This window comes from Bos javanicus, chromosome 25 (genome assembly GCF_032452875.1).
Source record: "Bos javanicus breed banteng chromosome 25, ARS-OSU_banteng_1.0, whole genome shotgun sequence".
NCBI lineage: Eukaryota > Metazoa > Chordata > Mammalia > Artiodactyla > Bovidae > Bos > Bos javanicus.
The window spans coordinates 11,093,250-11,106,663 of NC_083892.1; the positions used below are offsets into that span (position 1 = coordinate 11,093,250).

The following is a 13,414-nucleotide window of genomic DNA, read 5'->3' on the forward strand; positions in this document are numbered from 1 at the left end:
CACATACTATTGTCTATTTGTATGTCTTCTTTATGAGTTCTTCTGAATGAGTTCTGGAAATCTAATGTATAACATGATTATATTTATTAATACATTATTACATACTTAAAAATGCTAAAAGAGTAGATCTTAGTGTTATTACTACACACACACACTGTAATTACATGACATGATAGATGTGTCATGTCACACTTAATCATGTTACATAGCTAATTCTATGGTGGTAATCATTTTCCTATATATAAATGTATCATATCAACACGTTGTGAGCCTTAGCCTTACACAATGTTACATGTCAATGATATCTCTATAATGCTTGAAAAAAAAAAGAAATGATCTTTGCCTATAAGGCTTACCTGGTGGCTCAAACAGTAACATGTCAGCCTGCAAGGTGGAAGACCTGGGTTCAATCCCTGGGTTGGGAAGATCGCCTGGAAAAGGAAATGGCAACCCACTCTAGTACTCTTGTCTGGAAAATCCCATGGACGGAGGACCCTGGTAGGCTACAGTCCATGGGGTCACAAGGAGTCGGACATGACTAAGCGACTTCACTTTCACCTATAAGTACATTATGATTTAGTTGTGTATAGAATAAAGCTAGCATATATTCAGTTCAGTTCAGTCACTCAGTCATGTCTGAATCTTTGCGACCCCATGGACTGCAGCATGCTAGGCCTCCCTGTAAAAAAAAAGAAAAAAAAATGGACTTGTAGACACAGCAGGGGAAGGAGAGGATGGGACGAATTGAGAGAGTAACACTGACATATATTTACTACAATGTGTAAAATAGCTGGGGGAAGCTGCTGGATAACACAGGGAGCTCAGCTCGGTGCTGTGACGACCTAGAGGGGTGGGATTGGCGGAGCAGGGGAAGGGAGGCCCAAGAGGGAGAGGATATGCGTATATATCTCCATGGACAGAGGAGCCTGGCAGGCTACAGTCCATAGGGTCAAAAAGAGACACTACTGAGCGACTGTCACACGGCTGATTGCTGGTGGTGGTTGGTGGAAACCAGCACAACATTGTGAAGCAATGATCCTCCAATTAGAAAAGAAAGAAAGAAACTGACGTTTTCTCAAGTGGTTACGCAGGTTTCTCTTTGCTGGATTTCAGAGACTCTCTCAACATCAGCTCCTTGGCAAAGCCTGCTGCCCAGCGCCCAGTTGAATTGCTTATTAGCTCCAGGAACCTGGAAAGGGCTCAGCTTGGCCATCCTCCTTCTGGGCTGCCGAATAGAGGGTGAGACACCCCTAGGGTTGTCGGCAGATTAGTGTCTGGTGTCAAGGATAGCACCCTGCTGTTCCTTCTCAGTAGTTGTCATGTTATTCAGTGGGTGAGTGAGTGAAAGTCGCTCAGTCGTGTCCGACTCTTTGCGTCCCCATGGACTATATATAGTCCATGGCATTCTCCAGGCCAGAATACTGGAGTGGGTAGCTGTTCCCTTCTCCAGGGGATCGTCCCAACCCAGGGAACAAACCCAGGTCTTCCGCGTTGCAGGCGGATTCTTTACCAGCTGAGCCACAGGGGAAGCCTCGTGTTGTCATATTACTATTTTAGCATACAGGTCAATCAGGGAGACCCTCCCACCTGCCTGGCACTGTTGCACACACACAAGACGTGTCAGCTCCTCTTGTGCTCAGAATAACCCTGTGCCTGTGACTGTTACACCCATTTCACCGACAAGGACATTACAACACAGAGAAGTCAGGTGGCCTGCTCGTGGCCACACTGTTAGGGGCTCAGGACTCGTCAGGAGCCATGTGGTCCCGGAGCCCAGGCTGCTCAGCCGTCCCTCCTCCTGCCTCCCGGAGGAGCCTGCTGCTTCTCTAGGGACCGCCTCCTAGTGTCTTCTCATCCTCTGTTCAGGCAGAGCTTTGTCAAGTCTCTCCTCCTCCCGTCACCTTTGAGCTGGCTTTTCCTCTTGTTTGCTAAGGGTTGGTAGTAGAAAAGCCTTGAAAATGCAACAGACCCGAATTTGTCTCCCCTTCCTACGTGTGCGGCCTCTTCTGGGGGACATTACCCACCCCCAGAATCATCATCACGATTTTAAAAAATCACTTAAAAGGTTACTCATTTGGCTCCGCCGATTCTTAGTTGCGGCATGTGTGATCTAGTTCCCCAACTAGGGATGGAACTCGGGCACCCTGCATCGGGAGCACAGAATCTTAGTCACTGGGCCACCAGGGAGGTCCCTGTTCACCACAGTTAATGATGATCGAAGGTAACCTAAATGCCCTGACGGCACACAGTGTGAAAGGAAGGGCCCGTTTCCCTCATCGCCTCTCTCCCTTCTCTGTTCCATTGGATTCCTCTCAGTTTTGATCCACAGTCTTACATTCTGTCCAGTTCACATTCCTTTTCTTTTAAAAAAAAAAAAATGTATTTTCACTTTTTGGCCATGCTGGGCGTTCATCGCTGCACGTGGGCTCTCCGTGGTCGTGGCGAGTGGGGGCGGCTCCCTAGCTGCAGTGCTGCTTCTTGCAGTGACTTCTCCTGTTGCTGAGCACAGGCTGTCGGGTGCAAGGGCTTCAGTACTGGGGTGCGTGGGCTTAGTTGCCCCAGGACACGTGTCCCCTGAATTGGCAGGCGGATCCTTAACCACAGGACCACCGGGGAAGTCACCTCCAGTTCACATACGATCCTGTCACAAAAGGAAGCTCACTCCCAGGGTCTGATAACATCATGACTGACTGACCGTCTACCAGTGCCGGCTGTCAGCTGTCTGCGAGAATTACCATCCCACCAGGCGATTTAGCGTCTTGCACCCAGTCCTGTTCTCATGGGGCCCTTCTGAGTCAGAGGAGGAGGTCATACTCAGCTGCCTTAACTTGCCCACACATGACAGGGGAAAGGATGGAGCCATCTTGGGGGACAGAAATTGGCCTCTGTTTGCACACCAGGTGTGTCTGTGTATGTGACCATCGTCCTGGTCACGGTGACTATTTTTTGCCATTGAGTGTTTGATGTCTCACCTCTCAGCTCCTAATTAGGCCTCTCTAGCTCCAAAATTACATGCTTTTTCACACCCACAATGATCTCAATGGGATTAACAGCCTTTTTTTTTCCTGTGAAGGTAATTGAGATCTTTCATGGTGGCATATTTTTATTACTGTAACTCCGTCTCTAACCATCCTTCCACTAAATCTCTTACTGTTTTCCAGTAACTGCTTCTTTCCCTCATTCTGAACAGGAAATGTTCAGGGACCATTGAGAGGCAGAATTTCCCGTGATTATGCAAACCATGTTAACCGTGATGTGTTTTCTCTCTCCCCCTCTCCTCTCTCCTGATGGCAGGTGCCTGGAGATTTGAGTCAAACATCCGAAGACCAGAGTTTGTCGGATTTTGAAATGTAAGTCCACAGCGCCTGCTCATGAAGAGCCTTTTAGAAACAGGACTCTTGTTGCTTGGCTCACATCCCAGGAGACCACAGCTGGAAAAAAAAAAAAAAAAGACTGTTTAAATCTGCATGGCTGACTTGGTTATTGTAGAGTTGGGGAGTTGTCCGCCTGCAGTCTGCGTCCGGCCTTTAGATGTGTTTTTAGTCTCCCTCCATGGGTGTTGAAAAACAATTTAATCTTTTTGGCTGACATTTAAGAGTTGGAAGATGCCACATGAAAATTTAAATTTCTCCATTTTCTTTAAAAGAAGAAATCCCGGCAAGGCCACCATCAGCTGGAGCTGAGCGGCAACCACCTCTGCTGTATGGGGCGTGTGCCCCTCCGCTCACCTTGGTCCCCACTCCTCCGGCCCACTTCACTGGTTCCATTGTCTGGCTGTCTCCTGTTCCAGTTTTGAGTTTGCAGCCCCAGGGTTTTTGGAAGCACAAGAGTTCAGTATCTTGGTCTGATTTTTGATTGGATTTAATTTTGTCTGGTGCTTTTGCCAATAACCCCTAGGCTCTTTGGTTGATCTTCAGACTGACTCTTTCTGATTGAGTTGCCTTGGTTTTTGGACTGAATAGTCCTGTGGGGTTGAGGAAGAGAGTGGAGTGAGTCCCGAGTCAGGGTCAAGCAGAACCTCCCTCTTCTCATTTAGATGTGCTGAGTGGAGGAAGCTTTAGGCTCCCCAGGAGATGATGTCATCTGTCCCTCTGCTTCTGGAGAGAGGAGCGGGGGGGGCGGGGCATTGGAAGAGCACTTTGTTAGAGCCAGGCCGAGCCAAGTTGAAACCTTAGTTGTGTGACCTCGAGCCGCTTAACCTCTCTGGGCCTGAGTTTGCTCATTCATAACATGCAGATCACAGCTGGCCTTGTGAGACGGAGGTAGAGATTAGAGGCAGGGGGTATCTAGAGGCCCTGAGTGCTAGTGAGCAGGGTTGTGGAAGTTATAGTGAAGGATGAAAATCAAAGACAAGTTTGTCTCTGCTGGCTCTTTGGGGGATGAGTGGAGGGGGGTATAGCATGAAAGAGGGTCATGAAATGGCAGCCTGGTGGAGGGCAAGGGGGAACCAGCTGGGGAGAGAGGTGAAAGCCAAATAGGGGATCCCAGAGGTGGGCCACTCATGAGGTGGAAGGGACTCATTGAAGCAGGAATTCATCACTGCCTACTGTGGGAGGCACCCTGCTAGGTCCTGGTGGAGGGGTTGAATCAGCACAGACCAGCCACATTCTCCTCCTCCTACGCCCAGGGTGCTTGTCTCCACTAAAGCCAGAGGGAAGTGCCATTCCCTCCCTTGAGGTGGAGCTGCAGATCCCGCCTGTCCTTGCAGGGAAGGCCCTGGCTGGCCTTGGCTCCATCTCCAGTCTCCCTCCACCCTCTCTTCATACCAGCTGCCCTGGTGGGCTTGATTCCTCCAACTTATCTGGTCTTCCATACACAGGATCATGATTGTATTCACTTAACCCACACTTGTAAATGTAGGAGAGAGATGGTCATGTAAACAGTCAATTCTAATACAGTGTGATACAGAAAGGGGAACACACCTAACCAGCCTGTGTGATCTCCTGTGAGGTTGTCCAGACCTCACCATCCTGGGAGGTTAATGAAAACGGGAGTATTAGTTACACTTCTGCACCCTTCCCCCGGCCGAAAGAAATGAAGGGGGAACACTGGTCACTAGCACAGTTTTGGGGGTCTTTCCAGGAGAGGTGTTGTAGATACCCAAGTCAATTCAGTGGACCAGAATTGCAGGTTGTACTCAGATCCCCGGGGAGGTGATCAATAGGCCTTGTTTTGCCCCATGAAGGGGATCAGCGACTTGGCTCAGAGCTTAGAAGAAATGCTGTTTCAGGAAAGAATCATTTCTTTGTGAAAATGAAATGCTCTTTACCCTGGAGGTTGTGAGGCTGTTGAGTCATGGAATCTTCCATCATCAGCGCATCAAACCGTGTTCCAAGCACAAGAGGCTGGTGAATTTTTATGAGCTGCTCTTTAGAGAGAAGGAGAGCTTGAGAAAAAGTGTTTATCCCTAGAACGGCTCTGAATGGAAGCAAGGACTGGGACCTCCCAGCCCTTCCAGAAATGCACAATACTGTTAGGAGAGCTGTTAGGAGTGATCTGGAAGTTTCAGTGACAGCTTATCAGCTTTGCATGTTGATCCAGCTGTGGAAGAGTGGTGATGGTGGGCGTGTGCACCCACGACTCAAGAGTGTGGTTAAAGTCATCCAGTAAGGCACAACTGTCATGCTACCGAAAGAACCCTTGAGGTTCTCTCGAGTAGCCTGTGAGGATCAACAGAGATGATCTGGGTGAAAGCGTGGGTCCGTCCATGGTACATGTGCAGTAAATGATTCTGCGTTTGAATTTAAATCTGGCTTTATTCAACCCTGACTTCAGACCATACCACAAAGCTACAGTCATCAAGAGAGTGTGGTACTGGGACAAAGGCAGAAAAATTGATCAACAGAACAGCATAGAAAGCCCAGGGACAAACCCACGCACCTGTGGATACCTTATCTTTGACAGAGGAGGCAAGAATATGCAGTGGAGAAAAGATAGCCTCTTCAATAAGGAGTGCTGGGAAAACCTGGGCCAGGTGCATGTGGAAGAAGGAAATGAGAACACTCCCTAACATCATAAACAAAAATAAACTCAAAAGGGATTAAAGGCCTAAATATAAGGCCTTTGCGACCTCTTTGCAACCCCATGGACTGTAGCCCACCAGGCTTCTCCATCCATGGGATTCTCCAGGCAAGAATACTTGAGTGGGTTACCATTTCCTTCTCCAGGGGATCTTCCCAACCCAGGGACCAAACCCGGGTCTCCCGCATTGGAGGCAGACGCTTTAAGCTCTGAGCCACCAGTGAAGTTCCACAAATATAAGGCCAGACATTTAAAACTCTTAGAGGTGGGCTTCCCTGATGGCTCAGAGGTAAAGAATTCGCCTGCCAATTCAGGAGATATGGGTTCAATTTCCTGGTCTGGAAAGAGCCCACATCCCAAGGAACAACTAAGCCCATGCACCACAGCTACTGAGCCATTGAGCCTGTGCCCTGGAGCCCAAGAGCTGCAACTACTGAAGCCCGAGCACCCTAGAGCCCGTGCCCTGCAGCTAAAGAAGCTACTCCAGTGAGAAGCTTGCACACTGCGACTAGAGAAGAGCCCCTGCTACAGGAGAAGCCCATGCAACAGTGAAGACACAACAGAGCCAAAAATAAGTAATAAGTAAAATAAAAAAAAAAAAAAACAAAAAAACAATACAACTCTTAGGGGAAAATACAGGCAGAACACTCTTATAAATTGCAGCAAGATCCTCTTTGACCCACCTCTTAGAGTAATGGAAATAAAAATAAAACTTGCTCTATTCAAGCCACACAGTGTTTTTGGAAAAGCTGCAAGAGTGGTTATTGGTGCCTGACTTTCTGAAATTCCCTTCCCCCACCCCAAACAGCCATTGCTTGCATGACCATGAGCGTTGTTTTCATGGAGTCTGATCTTAAAATGAGGTGATGATGCTGGTTTAGTCGCTAAGTTGTGTCCAACTCTTGCGACCCCATGGACTGTAGCCCATAAGGCTCCTCTGTTCATGGAATTTTCTAGACAAGAATACTGGAATGGGTTACCATTTCCTCCTCCAGGAGATCTTCCTGACCCAGGGATTGAATCTGGGTCTCCTGCATTAGCAGGCAGATTCTTTATAGACTGAGCCACCAGAGAAGCACCGCCCCCCCTTAAAATGCGGGTCAAGGTTTAAAGTGGGCACTGTGAGGACACTGCACGAATCCTCCGAACACTCTAGACACCCTGTGAGCATTAGTGCTCTTGACCCCCGCTAGGCTCGTGGAGTCTTCCCGTGATCAGCCCCCTCTTCAGATGAGCAAAATGAGGTTCAGATAAATTACAGGCCACCGTCACTCAGGTAGTAGGACCTGAAGGGCAGCTGTCTCTCAGCCAGAATGTGAACGGCATCTACAAATTTTACACACACCCGCACACAAGCATTTTAAACTAAGGCCCTTAAAAATAATCTTGGGCGACCAAGTAATGAAACCGTGAACTGCTCTTTTAGTCTACTGTCAAGCGTAATACATGCTGACATACATGGTGTGCCTCTTAGAGGAGAAAATTAATAGCTTCCTCCCTTTTTTGGTAAATTGAAATGACCAGTTTCCATCTTTCTTCTGTTTAGATCAAACCGAGCTCTGATCAACGTCTGGATCCCGTCAGTGTTTCTCCGGGGCAAAGCTGCCAATGCCTTCCACGTGTATCAGGTAATTACCTGGTTTTCAGTTAGACGCCACTGCCAGGGTGGAGCCCACACTTGCTTGTTACTCTCTGGAGCTTTTACATCTTGGTGGTGGAGTGTGGAGTGCCGTACAGAGAAGCCACAGCGTCCTAACACCAGCATCTACCTGCCCAACCTCCCCGAGGCAGCGGTCCTTCCATCAGGCTGGGGGTGCTTCCTCATGCTGGCCGGGGGTCCTAGTGTGGCTGTGACCACTCAGCTCAGGCTGCTTGAGCAGAAAAGCAGGGCGTTGATGGCTTGTGTTACAACTGAAGAGTCCAGGCATGGGTCTGGCCTCAGGCTCGGCTGGACCCGTGGTCAGGAAGCTGCCACTATTTCCTCCTGTTTCCTTTGCCAGGGCATCCTTTTCAGGCTAGTTCTCTCTGTAGGTGGACCAGGCGGCTCCCGGAAGCATCAGACCCTCAGCCAGTCTGGGCATCTCTCAAGGGTCTGTCTTGGATCCCAGGCACATCCCTGAACCCAGGGGTGGAGTGATGGACTTCTGTGATGGGCCAGGTTCAAATCATGTGACCCCCTCACCTCCACTGGCAAGGGGGTTGGAGTTAACCTCATCTGACCTTGCTACTGAGGGAGGGGCAAGGCAACACCGCAGATGAAAACCAGGCCACTCGGTGAAGAGAAGGGGCAACAGACAGTTGTCAGGTGATGTTCAATTTGCCTCCTGGGGTGGAGCCGGCCAGCCTACACCCAGTTGGGGATTGAGTGTCTGGGACAAGGGGAACCTTTGCTTTAGAGCTGATTTTGCCCCAACAATTGGGACCCTGGTTTTCCATCTTTTCTCTGATTTTCTGATGTCTTTTCCAGCCCTGCCTACTTACCCACTTTCTTTCTTTCTTCTTCTCTTCTGAACTGAACTCCAGCCATTGGTGTTTTGTGCTGGGGCTGTTTGGTTTTCAGCTTTGACTCTTCACTGCTTCTGGCTCCACTGTCATCCTGTATCACAACAGCTTTCATTAGGTTTTGTTCTTATTCCCACGAGCTCTGTGAAAAACCTTGGTTTTGTTTTGTTTTGTCATTTTTCTTAGTGGGGAATTGACCGTTGAAGTTTTCTCAGCTATGAAGGCATGTCTCCAGGAGACTGGGGTAGGGCTGAAAGGATGCTGAACTTGGGAATAGGGGCCCTGGTCTCACTTTTATGGCTTAGGTAAAGATCAGTTTCCTTATCTGTAAAATGGAAATCATAATAATGCTCAGTTTGGAAAGCTTTTGTCAGGACGAGGAATACATGGTGCCTAGTAGGCACTTGAGATTCGTCTCTCATCTTCTGACTTGGCCGCTGCCTTTGGTCACTGATGGCAGGTCTGGCAGTGGGCGTGGGTTCTGTAGGGATGGGCCTGAGCATGCTACACGCCGCTCACCTGAAATCTTCTGGACAGATGAGCTAGAGTTTGGCAAGGAAGTTTGCACTAGAACGTCACGTTAGTTTGCTTGTTTGGCCGGGCGACGATAGCACTTTAGTAAATATTAGGGAATCTTTGTGTTCGTGATGTTCTCAGCTCTGGCTTGAAAAGAGAATTGGAGATGACAGATTTCTGAATGTCCTCTTCTCCTTTTTTATCCCAAACCAAACCAAGAAGACACCCTCTTATTTGAATGTCCTGTAACTTCTGCCTTGCGATCATCAGAAAGCTGGGGGTGTTGCCTGAAGGAGGAAGAGAGGGAAGCAGACAGCTTTATTTTAGAGCAAAATTAGAATGCGAGCTCCCTGGAGAGGTTTCCTTGACCTTTCGTTCCTGACTCCTCCCCCACCTCACCCCGGCAAGTCACAGGGCCGTTTTCAGTGACCAGAAGTCTGTTACGAACGAGACGGACACAGCACATGTGCCGTTGCCCGGGCGATTGTTCCCACACTGGTCACGGCGGCGTTCGAGCTGCAGTCGCCCTGTGCTTGACCAGAGTTTCCAAAGCTTTCCTGGATATGATCCAGCCCATTGTGCAGAGGACGAGGCCCAGATCACATGGAGCCGCGGGCCTGGCAGGCCTCGCATCACCCAGAGCAGCTCCATCCCATGCTGCGGGCTCTCTGAAAATCCCCTCTGGTCTTGGAGTAGTATGGAGCAGCATTTCTGGAAGGTAACTGTCTCTCTCCTTTTAGCAAACAGTGCTTCCGGTCAGTGCCTCAAGAACAGACTCTGAGCATGTGGCTGGAAGCTTTTGAGAAAGGCTTTGTTACAGTGTGCTTTGCTTTGACTTTGTTGTTTTTTAAACGATAATGATAATTGGAGAGAGGGTGACTCATTTAAAATAGTGGTACTGTTGGACTTTATTTTTACTAGCTTAAAAATACATTTTATATAATTCCACAAAGGATTTCAGATAATTTCTAGAGAAACTCAGAAAGGAGTGATAAAATAGAAGAAATACAATATCAAAATCAGAGTAAATGTAAACTAAGAGCACTTTCATTAAGGGAACACTGGAAATCACACATATAGATATACATATATATATATATATATATATATATATTTATAATGAGAGCCTACATGGTTGCTCTCATTAGTTTGAAAGTTTCCCTTTGTGCTTCCTGGCAGCCAGTGTGAAAATGGAAATGTAGCTATTCTGGGTAAGTCCATCACTAACTGGAAGAAGATATGTCAGTTCCTCAAAGAGCTCTACAAGAAATGTCGCTATGGGACTTTAGACTAAACGATAATAGAGGACATGGCAGACGATGCCCTGTTGCATCCCTATGGCAGATCACTCTCAGGTTTACTTAAGATCTCCCTCCAAGGAAGCTAAGTGCATAACCATAAAAAGGACCTTGAGTCCATTTGAAGAGCCCAGACGAAAGGAACAGCATGTGTAGCTTTTCCAGCAGATCTGTGCTGTCCAGTCCAACAGCCACTAGCCTCATGTGGCCATTTAAATTTGACTTAATTGAAATTTAACTGGAGTCCCTCAGACGCGCCATCCGCGCTTCAGGTGCTTCATAGCCACATGAGGCTGGTGGCTGCCACATTGGACAACGTAGACACAGAACATTCCCATCATCACAGGAAGTGCCGGATGGGGACCATTTAGATCAGTCTCTCCTGGAGTGGCAGGAAGCTAGGTGGTCTTCTGTGTCGTCCTATCTGTGCTTAGTGAAGTTTTGGAGTGACAGAAATCGGGCATCCCGTGACAGGTTCTGCAGGGCGACGACCACTGGTCTTATAGCTCCTCAATCACTGGCAATGATGTAGAAGAAGTCTCCCTGTGGCCACGGGGCCTTGAACGCACTCTAGTCTAGCCTCTTAGCAGAGACTGAGGAAGACCCAGGATTAACACCTCCGACAGGCAGCAGACTCGATCTCACTGAGCTACATTGTTTTCTTTTATTGTAGGTATTATAAAAATAATACAACTTTATGCCTGCCTTCTACTTATGGCTGGCATGCTTGCTAAGTTGCTTCAGTTATGTCTGACTTTAGTTGTGTTTGACTCTCTGCGACCCTATGGACTGTAGCCAGGCTCCTCTGTCCATGGGATTTCCCAGGCAAGAACACTGGAGTGGGTTGCCATGCCCTCCTCCAGGGGATCTTCCTGATCCAGGGATCAAACCTGCATCTCTTACATCTCCTGCCTGGGCAGGTATGTTCTTTACCACTAGTGCTGCCTGCATGGGATTCTGTTTTTCCATTTAGCATGGTGATGTGCAGTTTCCTTTTAAAATAAACTTGAGAAAGAAAATGATTCAGTTTAAAGAAAAATACTAGATGTATGATAGTGAAAACAGCAAGAAGTTTAGGACGGTGACACGTGAATGAATAACACTTGGGAAATGCCACCTCTCACTGGCCTATGTGTTACATAAAGCAGCTCATTCAGTCCTCACAGCAACCCTGTGGGGTAGCAAGCACTTATTCTCCCCATTTTATATATGGGGAAACAGGACACAGAGAAGCAGCTCAGTCAGAAACATGATTTCCAGATATTCCCTAGTGGTCCGGTGGTTAAGACTCCGTGCTTCTGCTGCAGGGGGCACAAGTTCGATCCCTGGTTGGGGAAGTTCCACATGCCACATGGTGCAGCCAATAGTAATTATAAAAAATAATAAAAAAAAAATACCCATGATGTTTAGACCCCAAAGCATTTCCGGACAAGGTACCAGTTTGCACAGATTCTATAAATGTGGGTGGAGTCCAGCTTTAGCAATCCAGGGAGCAGATTGGCCAGTTGCCTCGGAAGGACCCAGCTTGACCAGGAACTTGCCTGTGTGGATAGCCGCCTGCATCCCTGAGACTGTGGACCAAGGACCCCCTACGACTAAGCCAGGGATGCCCTGTGCCACTACTCCAAGCTCCCTGCAGAACACACATTAGAGTCCTGCAAAGCCGAGAGGGGCCTGTGGTGGGTTTGCTTTGGAAAATTGTTAAAGTGGGTGCCTATTGGCCGTGACTGCTCTTGTTTGAGCAGCAGCAGGGTCCCCAAGCCTGCCTGGACGCTTGGGAACTGGGATACTTCTGACCACAGAGGAGGAGCTAAACTGGTTCTCCAGCTGCTCGTAGTTCCCCGGCTCTCACCGCTTGTTTGTAGAAGGGGTCTGGGTGTGTATTTTGCACACAGGTTTCTGGCCAGAAGCACTGTAGTCCCTTGATAGGACTGAATGCAAGTTATTTGAAAGGATTTGTGTCTCTGAACACTGCAGTTTCCATGCTGTGTTCCCATGTCCCGAGGTGGGCGCTGAGGGTGTGCTCTGGCATAAAAGAAAGAAGTGGCAGCCTTTGGCCAGGTTTCAGGACAAAAGTAAAATTGATGTCCAGAACTTTCCCAACTTAAGTTTTTCTTCTATGAAGATTTCTTACTTCTGGCCCCTGTTACAGCGCTTGGCTGCCTGCAGACACGTGCCAGAGACAAAATGATTAAACAGCAACAAACAGAATGGAAAAACAAAACGAAGCCCTATTTACTAACTGGTCTTGCTTAGTTTCTGTGTGTGTGTTAACACACAGTTGTGCTGGTGGGGTTTGACTTTCTGTCCCTTCCACGTGACATGGTTACATCTGTCATTTGTCAATTAGTTCCTAGTTTATACTTTTGCAAGCGTTTGCTCTTATTACCCAAATACCCCAACTTCCAAACAAATTTGTGGTCCTCTGTCTTAATATCCTACCGTAGTATTTACAAAGGCATGTTAGACCTTAAAACAATCCACCTATTTTTTTTTTCCTTAAGCCAACATTACAGCCACCGAATTGGCATGAACTAATACATCAATCCACTTATTCTCTGAATCCTTAGCTCTTTCCCTTTGAAAAGCACCAGTAGCATAAATACAGCTGAAATCAGTCCTCTCCATGGCGTTCATTTCAGCCTTTGAATTTCACCACCAGAAGCACTGGCTACGGTACCGTATTCCACTTGCCCAGATTTCCTTTGTAATGACAATTGCTTTGTTTCACCAGCGTTTTTGTTCTAGAATAAGCCCCCTTTCCTGGGGACCACAGCGGGGCTCTCTTGACTTGGAGTAAAGATGGTGTCCCAGGAAGACTCATTCAGTTTTGGGGTTCCCCCACCCCCTGAAGGATATCATGCAGCAAAGGCAGGAGTTTTCAAGGTTTATCCTGGCAGAGCATATTTATATATGCTGTACAGTGAAGATCCGTGATTTTTTTGTATTAATAAAAGATCACAGGGTCTGGTGGGCTGCATAGGAGGATGGCGATGCTTTTGTACCTCAGTCTTTGGGTGCTTCAGCCCTTTTCATCTCTGTGCTAAGATGGTTTACCCCTCAGGCCTTCAAGTTTG

General features: G+C 47.9%; 1 protein-coding gene across 4 annotated transcripts in view; it reads left to right on the top strand.

Annotated features, from left to right (window-relative positions):
• SNX29 (sorting nexin 29) overlaps positions 1-13,414 on the top strand; it is a 599,088-nt gene that overhangs the window by 397,785 nt on the left and 187,889 nt on the right. For all 4 annotated transcript variants that reach the window (XM_061402536.1, XM_061402537.1, XM_061402539.1 and 1 more), the window contains 2 exons: positions 3,295-3,350; positions 7,568-7,649. In XM_061402536.1, coding sequence (XP_061258520.1) covers positions 3,295-3,350; positions 7,568-7,649 — 138 coding nt within the window. The remainder of the gene's footprint in view (positions 1-3,294; positions 3,351-7,567; positions 7,650-13,414) is intronic.